Source organism: Bos javanicus, chromosome 4, assembly GCF_032452875.1.
Source record: "Bos javanicus breed banteng chromosome 4, ARS-OSU_banteng_1.0, whole genome shotgun sequence".
NCBI classification, from domain to species: domain Eukaryota; kingdom Metazoa; phylum Chordata; class Mammalia; order Artiodactyla; family Bovidae; genus Bos; species Bos javanicus.
Genome location: NC_083871.1, coordinates 38,009,672 through 38,024,658, shown reverse-complemented (window position 1 = coordinate 38,024,658; position 14,987 = coordinate 38,009,672). Strand labels below are relative to the sequence as shown.

At 37.6% G+C, this 14,987-nt stretch overlaps 1 protein-coding gene across 1 annotated transcript in view; it reads right to left on the bottom strand.

The window, feature by feature from the left end:
* PCLO (piccolo presynaptic cytomatrix protein) overlaps window positions 1-14,006 on the bottom strand; it is a 389,810-nt gene extending 375,804 nt beyond the window's left edge. The window contains exons 1-2 of the mRNA XM_061413775.1: window positions 13,337-14,006; window positions 5,497-7,120 (exon numbers count right to left, since the gene is read on the bottom strand). Of these exons, the coding sequence (XP_061269759.1) occupies window positions 5,497-7,120; window positions 13,337-13,590 (1,878 nt within the window). The 5' untranslated portion in view covers window positions 13,591-14,006. The remainder of the gene's footprint in view (window positions 1-5,496; window positions 7,121-13,336) is intronic.
* Between the last annotated feature and the right edge of the window lie 981 nt (window positions 14,007-14,987).

Below are 14,987 nucleotides of genomic sequence, written 5' to 3'. Positions count from 1 at the left end.
CTACTGTTATACAATTACATTTTCAAAAAAATGATAATGTCTTTCTAGTTTTCTTCATTCCTGGGGTCAGCTACTCCATCCCACTCCCTTCATTTTCCATTTTAATAGAAGAACTCCAGGGACTGTGATATATGCATGTGTGCACCTGTGTACACGTGTGTGGTGGTTTAGTCATTAGGTTGTGTCTGACTCTTGAGATCCCACTGACTGGAGCCCGCCAGGCTCCTCTGTCTATGGGATTCTCCAGGCAAGAACACTGGAGTGAATTGCCATTTCCTTCTCCAGGGTATCTTCCCGACCCAGGAATCGAACCCGGGTCTCCTGTATTGGAGATAGATGATTTACCAACTGAGCTATGAGGGAAGTATACATATACTTATATGGACTGCTAATGATTCTTATGGACTCTTAAATATGAAAAAATTCTTAAGCTGCTCGCATACCCCCTCTCGATTGCTTACTTAGAGAATTCATCATATCACAATCTCTAGAAATGTAAAGAAATTGTTCCCTCTCTGCTGTCTTCTGTGTTGATAATGACTATTATACTGATGCCTGATTTCTCATCTTTTTGCAGATGATATTTTTTTTTCTCTGTAGAAGTCTTTCAAATGTTCTCCTTATCCTTGGAAATCACATCATTTCACCAGGATATATTTATCAGGCATTTTGTTAATCATGCTTGACTACTGGTGGATCAAAATCTGAAGACTTCCTTTTTTCTAGAGCCTTGATTCTTTCTTTCTGAAACTCTTAGATATAATTTCTTAGAAATAATAGGCTGGAACTCTTAGAATTAATAAGCTCTTAGATATAATTTCCATAATTTTTAAATATTTCTCTTAGAGCCCCAGAGCTCTCAGAGTCCCAAGGGAACCTCAGAATTTCAGATAACCACCTCCTCAAAATGTCTACAATTTCATGGGAAGGTGCTTAGAAAGAGCTCTCTGTACTGGAGATAAAATGCTTACTCTCAGCCTCCACAACCCACAGGGAAGAGTAAAGAGGGGGATCTCAGAACTCTAAACATTTCTGGGTACATTCCCACCCTTTCCTTATTTAGCCCCCTTCAAACCCTCAGCCTCAGTTAGAACTATACACATAAATTAGACCTTTAGTTACCACTAAAAATTCCAGATTCCTGAGTCATCCATCAACTCCCACATGCTAATCCCCGAATGACAGGGAATGAAGGGACCTCACCAATATATCATCAACCCCTTCCCTTGGTTTGTGTTATATATAACCTTCTGCTACTTCATTTTTCTCCGTAACACTTATTACCATCCATCCCTCTATTCGTTCTATTTGCCACTCTGACCAATATACACTTTTTGGCTATTTTGTTCACTCTTACATCTAGGACAGTCCAGAAAGTGCCTGAAACATAGTAGGTCCTCAATTAAGCAGCTAGATAATTTGATGGGAAAATTCTGGGTCTCTCTTTTCCAAAACATCAACTGGGTCCATTTTTATCTTCAAGTCAGCACAGTGAAATTGGAGTATGCTAATTATTGATGGAATATGAATCATACGAATTTTACAAGTTCTTTTTATTTTCTGAGTAGATGCTCCCCTTTGAGGTCAGGTGTTTTGTTTTCCAGTAGTTCCTCTATATCCGTCATGTGGTGGTATTGCTAAAATGTCAAGCGAGTCTCTCCAAACCACTCATTTACAATGAACGTCTCCATCATTCAAAATGGGTAATCAGCAGTTTTTTTCTGTATTTATTTCTGTTCTGCTTCTCCATTGAATATGAGAAAATAGGATGGCAGAGGGTCAGTGTCCAAATTAAGGACAGCTTTACTAGGAGAGTAATAGATTTCCTGCATTTGACTCCTGGTTGAGAAATGTTTTATTTGTTTTCTCCTTTATATCACTCTGTGGTAGGAGAGGAGCGCTACTTCTTTTCATTTCCTTTTGAAAATCAAAGTTAAAATGAAATGTTGTAACACTCTAGATCAAATGGCTCCTGATTGCTATCACAGAATCCAACAATTTATAATATTGTATCTGTAGAAAATAATTTGAGGGTAAACTTTCAAAATCAACTCTGTTTAAAATATCAGATTATCCATGGCAGATAATATTACAACTTCAAAAGAACTTCATATATTGAAAAATACCTTCTCATACAAATGTTCAGTTAATCCTAACAATTCACTGTGTTCAGCAGAGAACATATTGTTTCTATTGTTCACATGGTGTTACTGATAGAGAAAGTGTAAATGATTTGCCCACACTCATCTCATTAATAATGGGGATGCTTTCTATTTTTAAGCCACTGAGATCTTCTACCTGCCCCCACATTCCAAGCTTCTGTCAAATATGTCCAAGTTATCATTCTTCACATTCCCAGGTCAAATACTTGTATTTCCATGAAGAAAGTTATGATACTGTTACAGATAGTCATGGATACTTCATGTGATATCATAGCCCTTTCTTTCTTCTTACCATGAGTAAATGGATTTGGAATCAGAAGATTTAGTTTGGGTTCTAGTTATTTACTATCAGGTTGATCCTAACAAGTAAAGCAACCATAATAACCACTTGAAAACCAATTTTCTCTATAATTAAGAAAATATAACAGAGAAAACAGACTATATAACCACAGAATTACTTGGAAATTTAATTTTGATAAAATAAATAGGAAAGAACTATGTGAACTGTAAAGCCCTACAGTAAGTTAGTTTTCTTATATATTTGTTTTTCCCCTTTCTTATCTACAAATTTTATTTCCTCTATTTTCTGATTGAAGGAAAACACCATATCTAACAAATACTTGATTCTATCAAAGTACGTGTCAGTGTTTCACAACTAGGCATTTGATACACATTTGTAAAATTAATGAAGGATTTGAAATATGACTATATTAATTAAGGTAAGTTTCAAAAAGCAGAATGTTCACTGCTACTGATGTGGAATGCCAAAATCTGAATTCAACTTCTCTCCAATTTCATTGCTCACTTCCTCCCCATCACTTCAGCCAACCTAGAGCTATGCCAATTTTGTAAATACACTTTGCATTATTCTGGCTCTAGGTCTTAGACCAAATCATTACTCCCTTTCACATCCTCTACCTGTTGAAGAAATATCCATTGTTACATACCTAGCACAAATGCCATTTTCTACACAAATCTCTCCTTAATCTCACCCACTGGAATGGGCGACTTCCTACCCTAATGACACTTCCTGCCCTATAGGCCATAATGTTTGCTCATGTGTTTCACAGCTTTTATTTGACCACATGTTATATTTCCTTGTACATGTATTATCTAACCTAGTATACCTGAATCATGTAGAGATCAATATTATGTTTTACTTATCTTTATATCCTACCACACATATAGTAAAATACCTTCCATTTGGTAGGTACTCAAATGATATATTTAGCTTGAAGGTCCAAGTACATGTTTCTGTCTTACAAACTGTCACAAAGTCATGACTAACATTTTATAAAATGACCATCTACTGTTTGAAGTCACTATTACTGCACATTCCTAAGAAGATGGTATACTATGGGCAGAAACACATCTTCATCAAAATGTATAAATACACACACACACACATATACAATGGAATACTACTCAGCTAGAAGAAAGAATGAAATTTTGCCATTTGCAACCATCTGGATGGACTTGGAGAACATTAAGTGAAATAAGTCTGATAGAGAAAGATGAATACTGTATGATATCACTTATACACAGAATCTAAGAAATACAACTAGTGACTATAACAAAAAAGAAGCAGACACACAGATATAGAGAACAAACCAGTGGTTGCTAGTGGGCAGAAGAAAAGGGGGAGAGGAAGCTTGGGGGTAAAGGATTAAGAAGTATAAAACTATTATACATGAAGTCAGCCATATGAATATATTGTACACCATGGAGAATACAGCAAACACTTTATCATTATAAATGGAATATAACCTTTAAACTTGTAAACCGATATGCTGTACACCTGTAACAATTTTATACATCAACTATACTTTAATAAAATTTTTTAAAAAACAAGAAAAGAATGCAGAAAAGTTTAAGATATGAAAAAAAGCTACAAATATATAAGCAAACTATTTATAATCTGATCTCCTCCACAACATAAATGTTCTTGTTAATTCCAATTTTACCATTAAAGAATCCCTTATCTAAAATGGTAGAGTACTTAATATGACTTCTGGTAAAAAGAATACTTTGGCAAAAAATCACAGGTTGACATACTTTAAATGGACATCATTATCATCTTTCATCACAGTAAGTATCCAAATGAACTTAACAGTTACCAATAATCATCACTGTTGTTTTTAGCAGAAAAGGGATTTCAGTTAGAATGACAGTACGTGAGTCTCCACTCTTGGAGATATTTAAATCACACAATCCTTCAATGACTGCTGCCTCCATTCCTTCTTGGGCTGTTCACAGACACCATGCACACACAGCCCACTAACAGCTGTTCTCCAGATGGACGAAATGGTTTCTGTGCTTTCTTATCGGGGAGGGACTACTGCATTTCTTTTAAAAACATCTTCCTTTGGATCCTAACCCCTCTTATTCTCACTTAGTTTGTATTATTATATCATCTTCACTGTATTATTTCTTAACTCCAGAGAGTTTCTAAGTTCTGCAGTTTTATGTTTTGTGTCCCTTCCCTGAAAATTCCCCCAAATCTCTACCTATTAAAATGCTACTTTATCCAGGGTCTTTAAATGCTAAGTTAACATTAACTAGCTTGCTGAGAATAACTTTTCTAACCTGAATCAGATTGAACAATCTTAAACTCATTTGTGTCACAACTGGCCCGTTCATGACTCAGTCTGCCAGGAATGTTTACCCAATGACCTAGAATTACAAACTGTGATCTTTCTATGTAAACAATCAGTGTTGAACCTGCTCTAATGACTTCATTTTATGATGTGATTTATACTTTTATGAATGATTCTAACTAAAGAGGAAAGCATCCTCTCATAGATTATGGCAAAAATCACTGGCAGGGGATGTGTAGTTTGAAAAAATGTATTGTTTTATATTAAAATTGTATTTAGAATCTAAAAACCTTGTCTGCTTTTTCCCCAAGCATAAACAGGATCCCATATAAAAATATCATATCAAGAGTATTACATGGTAGGTAGGTAGGAGCATGAATTTAAAAGTTAATGTAGTATATTAATGTAATATAATAATAGTGTGGACTTTACACCCAGAATGCAATGAGTAAATGCTCTGCATTTTTCAATCAATTCATACTTCCTTTATGTGTCAAATTTATCAGAAATTATAGTAATGTTTTAGAGAAATATTATTACTGAAGGAAACGTTGAAAAAACTCTAATTTACATTTGGCAGAGAAGAAAAAGAGGAACGTAGGAAAGGAGGAGGAAAAGAAGAAAAGAACCATAGAAAAAGAATGCCATCCTATCATATCAGTGACAAACTAACCACTGTTTGTGGAAGACGGTGACACGTTTTAAGAGCATGAACATTATGAAAAAACTGAACTTACCTCAGTTAAATGAGGATTGGGATTAAAACCACAGAGGCTACAAACAGTGGTCTGACACTCAGTGCACGTGTTAAAATTGGCCTTTTCTGGAACATGCAACAGAAGTTCAGTGGTATTGCAAAGAGGGCAGATGGTTTTAGGGAGGCCGTGTACTGGAGTGTGTGCTGCAGATGGAAACGTTGGTGGCTGCAGAGGTTTCCCAGCTCCTGTTTGGCTTACTGGTTTTGTAGATTGCTGAGCTGAGGGCTTTGCAGGTCCTGGCTGTTGAGGAGGGGGCTTCGTTGGGCCTGGCAGTTGAGGAGGGGGCTTCGCTGGACCAGGCTGTTGAGGAGGGGGCTTCGTTGGGCCTGGCTGTTGAGGAGGGGGCTTTGCTGAACCTGGAGGTTGAGGAAGGGGTTTCGCTGGGCCTGGCTGTTGAGGAGGGGGCTTCGCTGGACCAGGCTGTTGAGGAGGGGGCTTCGCTGGACCAGGCTGTTGAGGAGGGGGCTTCGCTGGGCCAGGCTGTTGAGGAGGGGGCTTCGCTGGACCAGGCTGTTGAGGAGGGGGCTTCGCTGGACCAGGCTGTTGAGGAGGGGGTTTCGCTGGACCAGGCTGTTGAGGAGAGGGCTTCGCTGGGCCCAGCTGTTGAGGAGGGGGCTTCACTGGGCCCGGCTGTTGAGGAGGGGGTTTCGTTGGGCCAGGCTGTTGAGGTGGCGTCTTGCCTAAGTCGGACAACTGGGCCTGAGGCTTTGTTGTCCCAGCCTGCTGAGCTGGAGCCTTTGCTGGCCCAGGCGGCTGAGCTGGAGACTGTGGCCCGGGTTGGTGAACCAGGGATTTTGCTGCCCCTGGAGCTTGGGCCAGGGGCTTTGCTGTTCCCAGTTGTTGAGCTAGGGGCTTTGCAGGCCCAGGCTGTGGTATGGTACGTTTTTCAGGTCCAGGCTGCTGGGCTGGAGATTTTCCAGGACTTCCTTGCTGAATAGGTGGCTTGGAGGGGCTCTGCAGTGAGGGTTTAGCTGACTCACCCCTTCCTGGGTCTGTCTGTTTAGTCTGAGGCCTAGATACATCTCTCTGAAGTGGCAATTTTGCCTGGTCTGTCTGAGGAGCCTGGGGGAAGCCCTGAGCTGGCTTTCCTGTTTCTGGAGGTTGTGATTTACTTTTTTCTGGTGGCTGAGAGGATCCGGATTTTGGAGAACCTTCCTGCTGAAGCGGAGCCCTCACAGGTCCTGGCTGCTTAGGAACTGTCTTGGGAGACTGTTGTTGTGATGGAGGCTTTGTGACTCCCTCGGGTTTTCCTTGTTCCTTCTGAGCTATTTTTTGTTTCTTGGAGGCTTCCTCCTGGGAGGCATCAGGGTCTGATATCAAATCAAAAGGATTGAATTTATTTACAACAGAGGAGACAGCACTTAAAGGGTTAACCTCTGAGAGGAAGCCAGGCATCACACTAGACTTGTGCTCATCCTTAAAATCAGTTCTGGATTTCGATTCTTTCAAGCTAATAGTGGAAGGACTTCTTCCAGGCAATTTCTGCTCTGACCTCAGAGTGTCTGTAGTTCTACTCTTACTGAGACCAGGCTGAATTGGACGCCCAGGGTCTGGTGGTTTTCCTGGTTGCTTTGGAGGTTGACTACTATCCAACTCTTGTTTCCTAGAAGAATGAAACAAACAGAAGTAAAAATAATGGAAATTATACCAACTCAAAATTACATGAAAAAGCTGTTACTTTCTTACATCTTCAAAATTTTGATCATATAAATATAACTAAAATCCATTTTTACAACATTCTGTAAGTAACATAAGATTTTTAATGTCTGTTATTTTCTTTACATGGGTTCAGATTTTCAACATGGAGGTGAAGAGAAGGGGGAAAGATCCAATACTTGCTACTATAAGTGATGAACTATTAAAATATCTAGTTAGAAACTACTTATAACAAAACACAATTCACATTTACACTTAATAGTTAAGAATAGAATCTGGCCATACTTAAAGTCTGTTCAAATATATTAACTCACAAAACAATGCAAAGACATGTTCCAGTACATTCACACATTCATGTTCACGGGATATATCCTTTTTAAGCAAAGGTTATGGTCAAAAAATGTTAGTCTCCCAAACACTAGCATACCAAGAAGTGAAAATATTTATTTTTAAAAACAACTGTTTTCTAATATTAGAATTTACATTAGCTACATAAGACACACAATGTGACCTCAAGTGATCTGGTAAAGGAGGTTTTTAGGTGTTTCTGGAAACTTGATCATCTACTCAATTTTACCCTATTTTGTCAAAAATGTAATATCCATCAAATATTATCATACTAAATTCGTAGAATAAGAATTCCTACTTTAATTATAAAAATTTGAGAAACCTTTCTTTCTTGTGAAAAAATAGTGTTATATCACTCAATTATTTTTCCAATTGCAGTCTTAATCTGAGGTCCCTTAATGTAACAATAAGATGTTTAAAGCATCCTGAGATACAGCTTGATATACAAAGAGCAACAAGATGGTTGTCATCCCACTTTTGAAAAGTACTGTTACTTTACTCAGAGGAAGAAAAGAAATAAAGATCTCTTACTTAATGTCTTCTATAACATTTACTATTACCACTATTAGCTATTATTATTGACAATGACTTAAAAACTAAAAAGTAATTTGCAAAAATTCTTTTAACTCATAGACAAATACACAAGATGTTTTTTTAAAAAAAAATTGGAAACATCAATTCTAAATGATGGTTAAATAATTAAAATACTTGTTTCTCATATATACTTTTATCAAGTATATTAGTCTCCAAATAAGCTATTTACTGATAAAGTTTCAAGTAATAAGAACAAGCTGCATCAGAATTATGGGATAAATCAAGCTGTATTTTGATATATGTAAATTTCTAACTTTCAAAAAGATTTCTTTTTAATTAAAAGAAAAGGAGATAAACAGTGATTCAGTAGCACTTAAAATATGAGATGATCACAACACTGTATAGGTTTTCACTTGTTTTGTCAAAAATTTACCTGCCAATAGACCAGACTATAACTTTTTCTTTTCAGGTCATCTGGTACTTAATATGAATTACATTTTTTAATTTCACCCAATGGCACAGAACTCTGAGGATAGATCAAGATGTAAGACATACAGCTGAGATCTGCCTCCTGTTAGCTACAACTAGGATGCAGAGAATAGCATTCATTTGGTAGTGATTTATATGAACATCGTTGACTGATCATGACTTGACTTCAAGAACAAAGGATTTGACACCAAGTAGTCTGTAGCAACTAACCATGTCCCTCCCTCACCTTTCTTATAAAAGGGCTTTGTGGAAAGTTTTTAGTAACTTTGGGGTCCTTAAGGCATGAGCCACCCATCTCTTTGCATGACCCTGTAATAAAAATTTCTCTGTTCAAAAAAAAAAAAACATGTAAGGCACAGTAGGAAGCAACACAGACATATTACTTCTAGATAGCAATGAGTCAGAAGAAAATAAACTATAAATGGCAATGTATGCCACAAAGTTATTTTCTAGTAAAAGATTAATAAACTGAAGGCTTAGTTCTGGAAATTTCCTCCAGGTAAAAAAAGTTATAAAAACTTGTCTCTGAAGCCTGTACTTAAAAAAGGAACTAAAATTATCCATTTGCTCCATTCCATACAAAGACAGAGTGTTAACTGCTCAGTCATGTCCAACTCTTTGTGACCCCATGGACTGTAGCCTGCCAGGCTCCTCTGTCCATGGAATTCTCCAGACAAGAATAGTGGAGTGGGTTTGGCTGAAGAGCCACGGTAAACAATCCAAAATCGATTATATTTTAAAAGTTCCACTGTTTATGTTTTCACATCATTCTAGAAATGTTACTTTTTCAATTAATAAAGTTTACCACTCCCTTGTGGGGCACAAACTTAAGAGATTATCCTATAAAGAATTATTTAGGCATTTTATTGAAGAAATCCATAGCTAAACAGAGTACTTAAAAATCTATTCTTAACTATACTATGCAGAGTGGGTTGCCATTTCCTACTCCAGGGGATCTTCCCAACCCAGGAATCAAACCCAGGTTTCTCGAATTATAGGCAGACGTTTTACCATCTGAGCCACCAGGGAAGCCCTGAAAATACTATTAAACATAATCATTTTTTCTGTGATATTGCTTCACTTAATTCATTTATATAAAACAAAATATAAATGTTGTTGAGTACCAAATATCTGTGATAACAATAAACACCAAAAGTTAAAGCAAGCTGCCTGCATTAAAAGTTATAACTGCATGTGTGTCTTATAAATATTAAGTAGTATTATGTTATAGAAGCCCCCTGTAAGAGAATATCTATACAGGTAGGCAAACTAAATTTAGTTTTAGTTGCTATAATAATATAAATAAATATAAAATATGGATGTCTGGAAGTGAGAAACAGATAATCATTAAGAGAAGATATAGGCTTAATACTGAACAACAACAAAAAAAAGATGCCTTAGCTAACTATGGTCTTTTGATGATTTTTTGTTGGGTATAATAGTTGTGTTAAAAACAAGAATGATTAAAATGTAATCTGTTTCTTGTGTACTAGATCATGAGCTCCAAGGGAGAGAAAGTGTTTTACTCATCTTTGCATCACTAGAACCAAAGCTCGTAACTAGTCGATGAGTATTAATGTTTGATGAATCAATGAATGAATAATAGCAAAAGAACAAATGAATGAACATATCAGGTTTTTGTTTCCCTGTTGATTACTGTTTATTGAATCCTTTTCACTTTAACTTTTTCTACTGGTCTTCTGAGATATAAATGGAAATATTTCGTTTTCATTTTAGTTTGCTGCTCTACGAAGACAAACAGTTGTGGAGGTGTCTACCCAGTAGCGGAGGCCTCAAGGAATGCTAAGGAAAATAATCAATTCAGTCAGAATTGACACTATTCTACTAATTGGAAGTATTTTTCAGGAAAGTTCCTCTATGTTACATCTGTAGGTATAAATAGAATGAGGATAAGAAGTAATAAAACTGCATTTCCCTGGATCAACAATGAATAAAAAATCCAGGACTATTTCATTTGTAAGCTCTAACTTCTAGCTTTTAACTTTTCAAGTTTTATACAACCTCTCTTTTTCATTTCACTATTGGCATCCTCATATTCAAATTTTTCTTTCACATATTAACAGAAAAAAATGTTTCAGCTACAAATGAGAAAAAAAATGCGTTAGAGAGTCAGACTATAAAAGCAGTTGGAATACTAAAAGATTTTTAAATATAACACAAAAAGCAATGACATTTGACAGTGTTGAGTCATAAAATTTTATAATAATGGCAATATAAGCAACTTTAGAAATCTCTATTCATTTTTACATTGTAGAGGGTAGTAGGATTTAAGAGGCAAAGATATTAATTCAAGGTTATAAAACTAGTTAGTCATAGAAATCTGGAGTCCTAAGTCCCGGTGGGGAGGATGGGGGACAGGATTTCCAGTACACTGCACTGACTTCTCTGTATGTAAAAGAATATAGATATAGATATATCAAAATAACTCATAACAATGAATAGTTTAACCAACAACTTGTCTGCAGCCATCACTGCCAGTGCCATTCACTGCTGATAGCAATATACTACTTTTTATATGTATAAGTTTACTTCAAATTAAAATCCAAGCAGAAATGGTCCTGTCAATGTTTAATTGATCCTTACAATGGCTCTACAAGATAGATAAGTATTATTGTCTTATTTAGAGGCAAGGAAACATAGGCATATATGACTGTGAATCATATATAATTTGCTATGAGTCAGTTAAAAATAGTCAGATAAGGTCTTTGGGCTGTGAACCCTTATTTATTAAAAAAAAAAAAAAAGTAAAACCCCACCATGTCTAATTCACATCATGTAACCTTCTAAAATGTGAAATGATTTGGATATAACTTCTTATATATACTTGAATTAATATGTTTCTAAAAATCTAAATCATAAGCCAAGTATTTATTTGGTTATCACACGTGGGAATAACTCTCCAAACTTACAGATTTTTATAGAAATCTTTCAGTAAAATGTAAACAGTTTGCCAAAATCATGCACATATTGTTTACATATTTGAATGAAGCTTTTGTCAATAACTGTTTAGACTCAGAAAATCTATTGCTAAGAATTCTACAGTAACAAAACTATCAGTAGAGAGCTTTAAAATTATGTTACCTGATACAAATAATGCATAAAACACTATACTTTCATAGGCTGAAGTATTATTTTTTAGCCACCCTCTAAATAGAAGTAAGGAATTTAGAAATCAAAGTTCTCACTTTTCCTGGTATCTGTAACCAGCATGCTAAACCTGTTGCTTGTAGCTCTTAGGAAAAATTGCAGCAGAGCTGGCATACATTTTTTAAAAGGTTAATAAAAGTACTGTACCTCATTATTAACCTAAAAAAAATCTACTATATGAACATTCAAATTTTTTTCTAAGTCAGGTTTTAATTAGTAGAAAAAAACAGTACATATCATAAACTGTATTCTTAAGGGAGTGTATAAGAAAGACTTAATGCCAAAGGAATAGCCCAGTATATCACTAATTTTAAAAACACAGAAAAAAATTTCAATATGAAAAAGCCAGTTTTTACCAGTAGTGTTGGGTTTCCCTTCAAGAAAATGGGTTTTTAGCTGATACAATTTATGCATTTAAGATTTTATGTGAAAAATACTGTCATCATCCATAAAACATTTTACAGTTATCCTGTATTAGTTACTTGACAAAATTATATGCATATACTTATAGCTCCTAAGTTAAAGTGCATTTATTTTATGAAGTAGGGGATAAAAGCCTACACCTACATCAAGATTTTTCATATTTCCAGTATCTTTAATGAAAATTGTTAGGTTACCATAAAGCAGGAGTGGTTTCAGGACCATGGTCAGAGAACTGTTCTGTAGGGAAGGGTGGGAAGTTAAAGGGTTTGTTTACAGAATAAAGGCAGGGCAGGCACAGTGATTACACCCTCTAAGTACTCTAATTAGAAAACAACCAGTTCATTGGGATGTAGGAAAATAGCGAGCTAGAGGGGGAAATGCATACATTAATATTACAAATCAGCTCTTAATTTCCTATGCAAGATGTTATTTGCTCTGTGTTTAAAAGTATGTACTGGAAACTAATTTTAAGATAACACAAATTCACACATTCTTCCATAAACTGTAAGATCCTTTTCCACATAAAACAGCAGTGGTTTAGAAAATAGTATATGCTAATTCATAAATACATGTACAGCACCTGCACTGCTGTGACCAAATCATCTGTTTAACGCCACAACATAATTTAGGGTTTCTCATTGAATATAAAAGGTGTATTCATTCTATGCCTTCTACCTAAACAGCTCCTGTTCTCCTCTGGGGGTGGGGTGTGAAGGAAAGACAAATCACCTCTAAGGGAATTAAAGGTATCGTTACAGAAATATTTAGATATTATTCAAAGAGAAAAAGACCCCAAAATGACTGAGGAGGTTTAAACAGAGACAGGTAAACACCCAGCTCTATCCATTTCCTAACACGTCCGTTCTGTATTAATGGAAGACTTCCAGATTAGTAAAACACTGGAGGGCGTCTCTCCACGCCACCCTAGAGGGAAAAGGTTCCAAAAGGCCAGAAATCACAACCTAAAATCACAGTTCCAAGAATGCAACCCTTGACTATCCCACTAGAAACTCTGTAATGCATCATTTTTATTCTACCCAACAGAATGCTTATGGTCTCTGTTTATAGCCACCCCATTAGGAAGAATAAAATGAACGGAAGCGACATATATGTACTGCTGTGATGGCACATATGGGCAGGCACATATGTGCACGAGAAGCTGTACATATATGCCCGAACATATACATCATGCTGTGCGTGCCTGTGCATGGAAGGCGGCTCCGCAGCGGCCGGGGTAACGCTTCCTTTGGGCAGCCCCTGCGCCCTTGACATGACAGCAGCGATCTGTCTCCTCTCCTCTTCGCTCAGTTGGCTCAGATCCGCTTCCATGCCGGCCGGGATCACGGTGTGCAAGGGGCTCCCCGCCCCGCCAGCCCCTCCTCCGGCTGCTGCCGCTGCCGCCGCCGCCAGTCCTTCGGGGAGCCCTTCCCCTTCCAAGCTCGCCTCGTTGCCCATGGCTTAAGGAAACCCGGAGCCGCCGCGCTCCCTCCTTGCGCTGCGTCCCCGCCGGGAAACCCGCCGCCGGAGGAGCAACCAGAGCAGGGGTCTGGCTCAGGGCGTGCAGGCGGAGTCCCTGGGCTCGGGAACTCCGGCACCGCTGCCCTGAACGCCAGGCGGAGATTAGTCCCTCTTGCAGGTGATGCCCGAGGCCAGTGCCTCCTCCATGTTGGACAACGCCAGGCAACCTTTGCAGAAGGCAACTCCCGACGCCGCCTCAGCGCCCCAAGCCGGGCAGAAGCAGATCTGAGTGGTGCCAGCTAGGCGCCGTCGGCCCCTCCCACCGCGCCCCGCCTCCTCGTCCGCGCCCTCACAGTGCGCATGCCCCTTTCAGAACAGGTGATGCTCACACCCGCGCCCATCCCGCTCTGCGTAGCTCCTTCTCCTTCCTCATTCTCAGCACCGATTTAAAGGAGCCAAGCTAGAGCACAGATTAAAAACCGGGATGAAACAGCAGGCGTTTCTTTCAGGCATATTTCAGGATGCCTCAACCTGAGTTTTAGCACACTACATTCTAGGGAACCGGGAAGGGTTTGGAGGGGAGGTGTCCGTTTCTAATCCATCTTTGACTCATGGGATTTGTAGTTTGTTTTTAAGCAAGCTTTTAAAAGACCCTAGAAATGTTTTCAAGTAGCTAGAGATTAACTAGAGAAATGTTTTCAGGTAGCTGGAGATTAACTAGAGAAACCTCTGATACCTTTGGGGCAAATTTCCCCAATGGAGCTAAAACTGGCCCTTTATTTAGAACTTTCCCAGAACAATTATTTTAGAATTTTAGATACAGTATTGGTAAGAAGGTAATGTTTTTGAATACTGTGTTGTTTCCTAAAGGGAATACGCAGAAGTAAAGATTTGGGAAAACTGTGGTTAGGATACTGTAGTTAAGAACCAGATTGTCGAATATTAAAATGTTACAATAGTGTGAATTTTGGGGACATGAGTTCAGTCCCTTTTTTCTATAACTGTAGGCCCAAATAGAAAAAATAATTTGTATAAAGTCACAGAACGGGTTAGCAGCAGAGGTATAACTAACACTCTTTCAGACCAACCCTCACATACTGTTTTTTTCTTGCTATTATTAATACACTCTTTAGACAGGACTGTTTGAGTTTAGCCCTGGATCTGCAGCCCTAATTTTGCAAACCACCTTTCCTAACAAAGTGGACTTAATGTTCCAGTTGTTGAGAATAAAGTCAAAAGCTAACAACTGGAAATAAATATGCAAACAAATAAGCTGCTCAGAAAGTTTCCAAGGTTTTGTAATAATCATAAGCTTGTTATTGTGCATTCCACTTATATCAAAACTAAGTAATGGCACAGTTGTAACTGCTTGTACTAAATTTACTGCTTTGAAA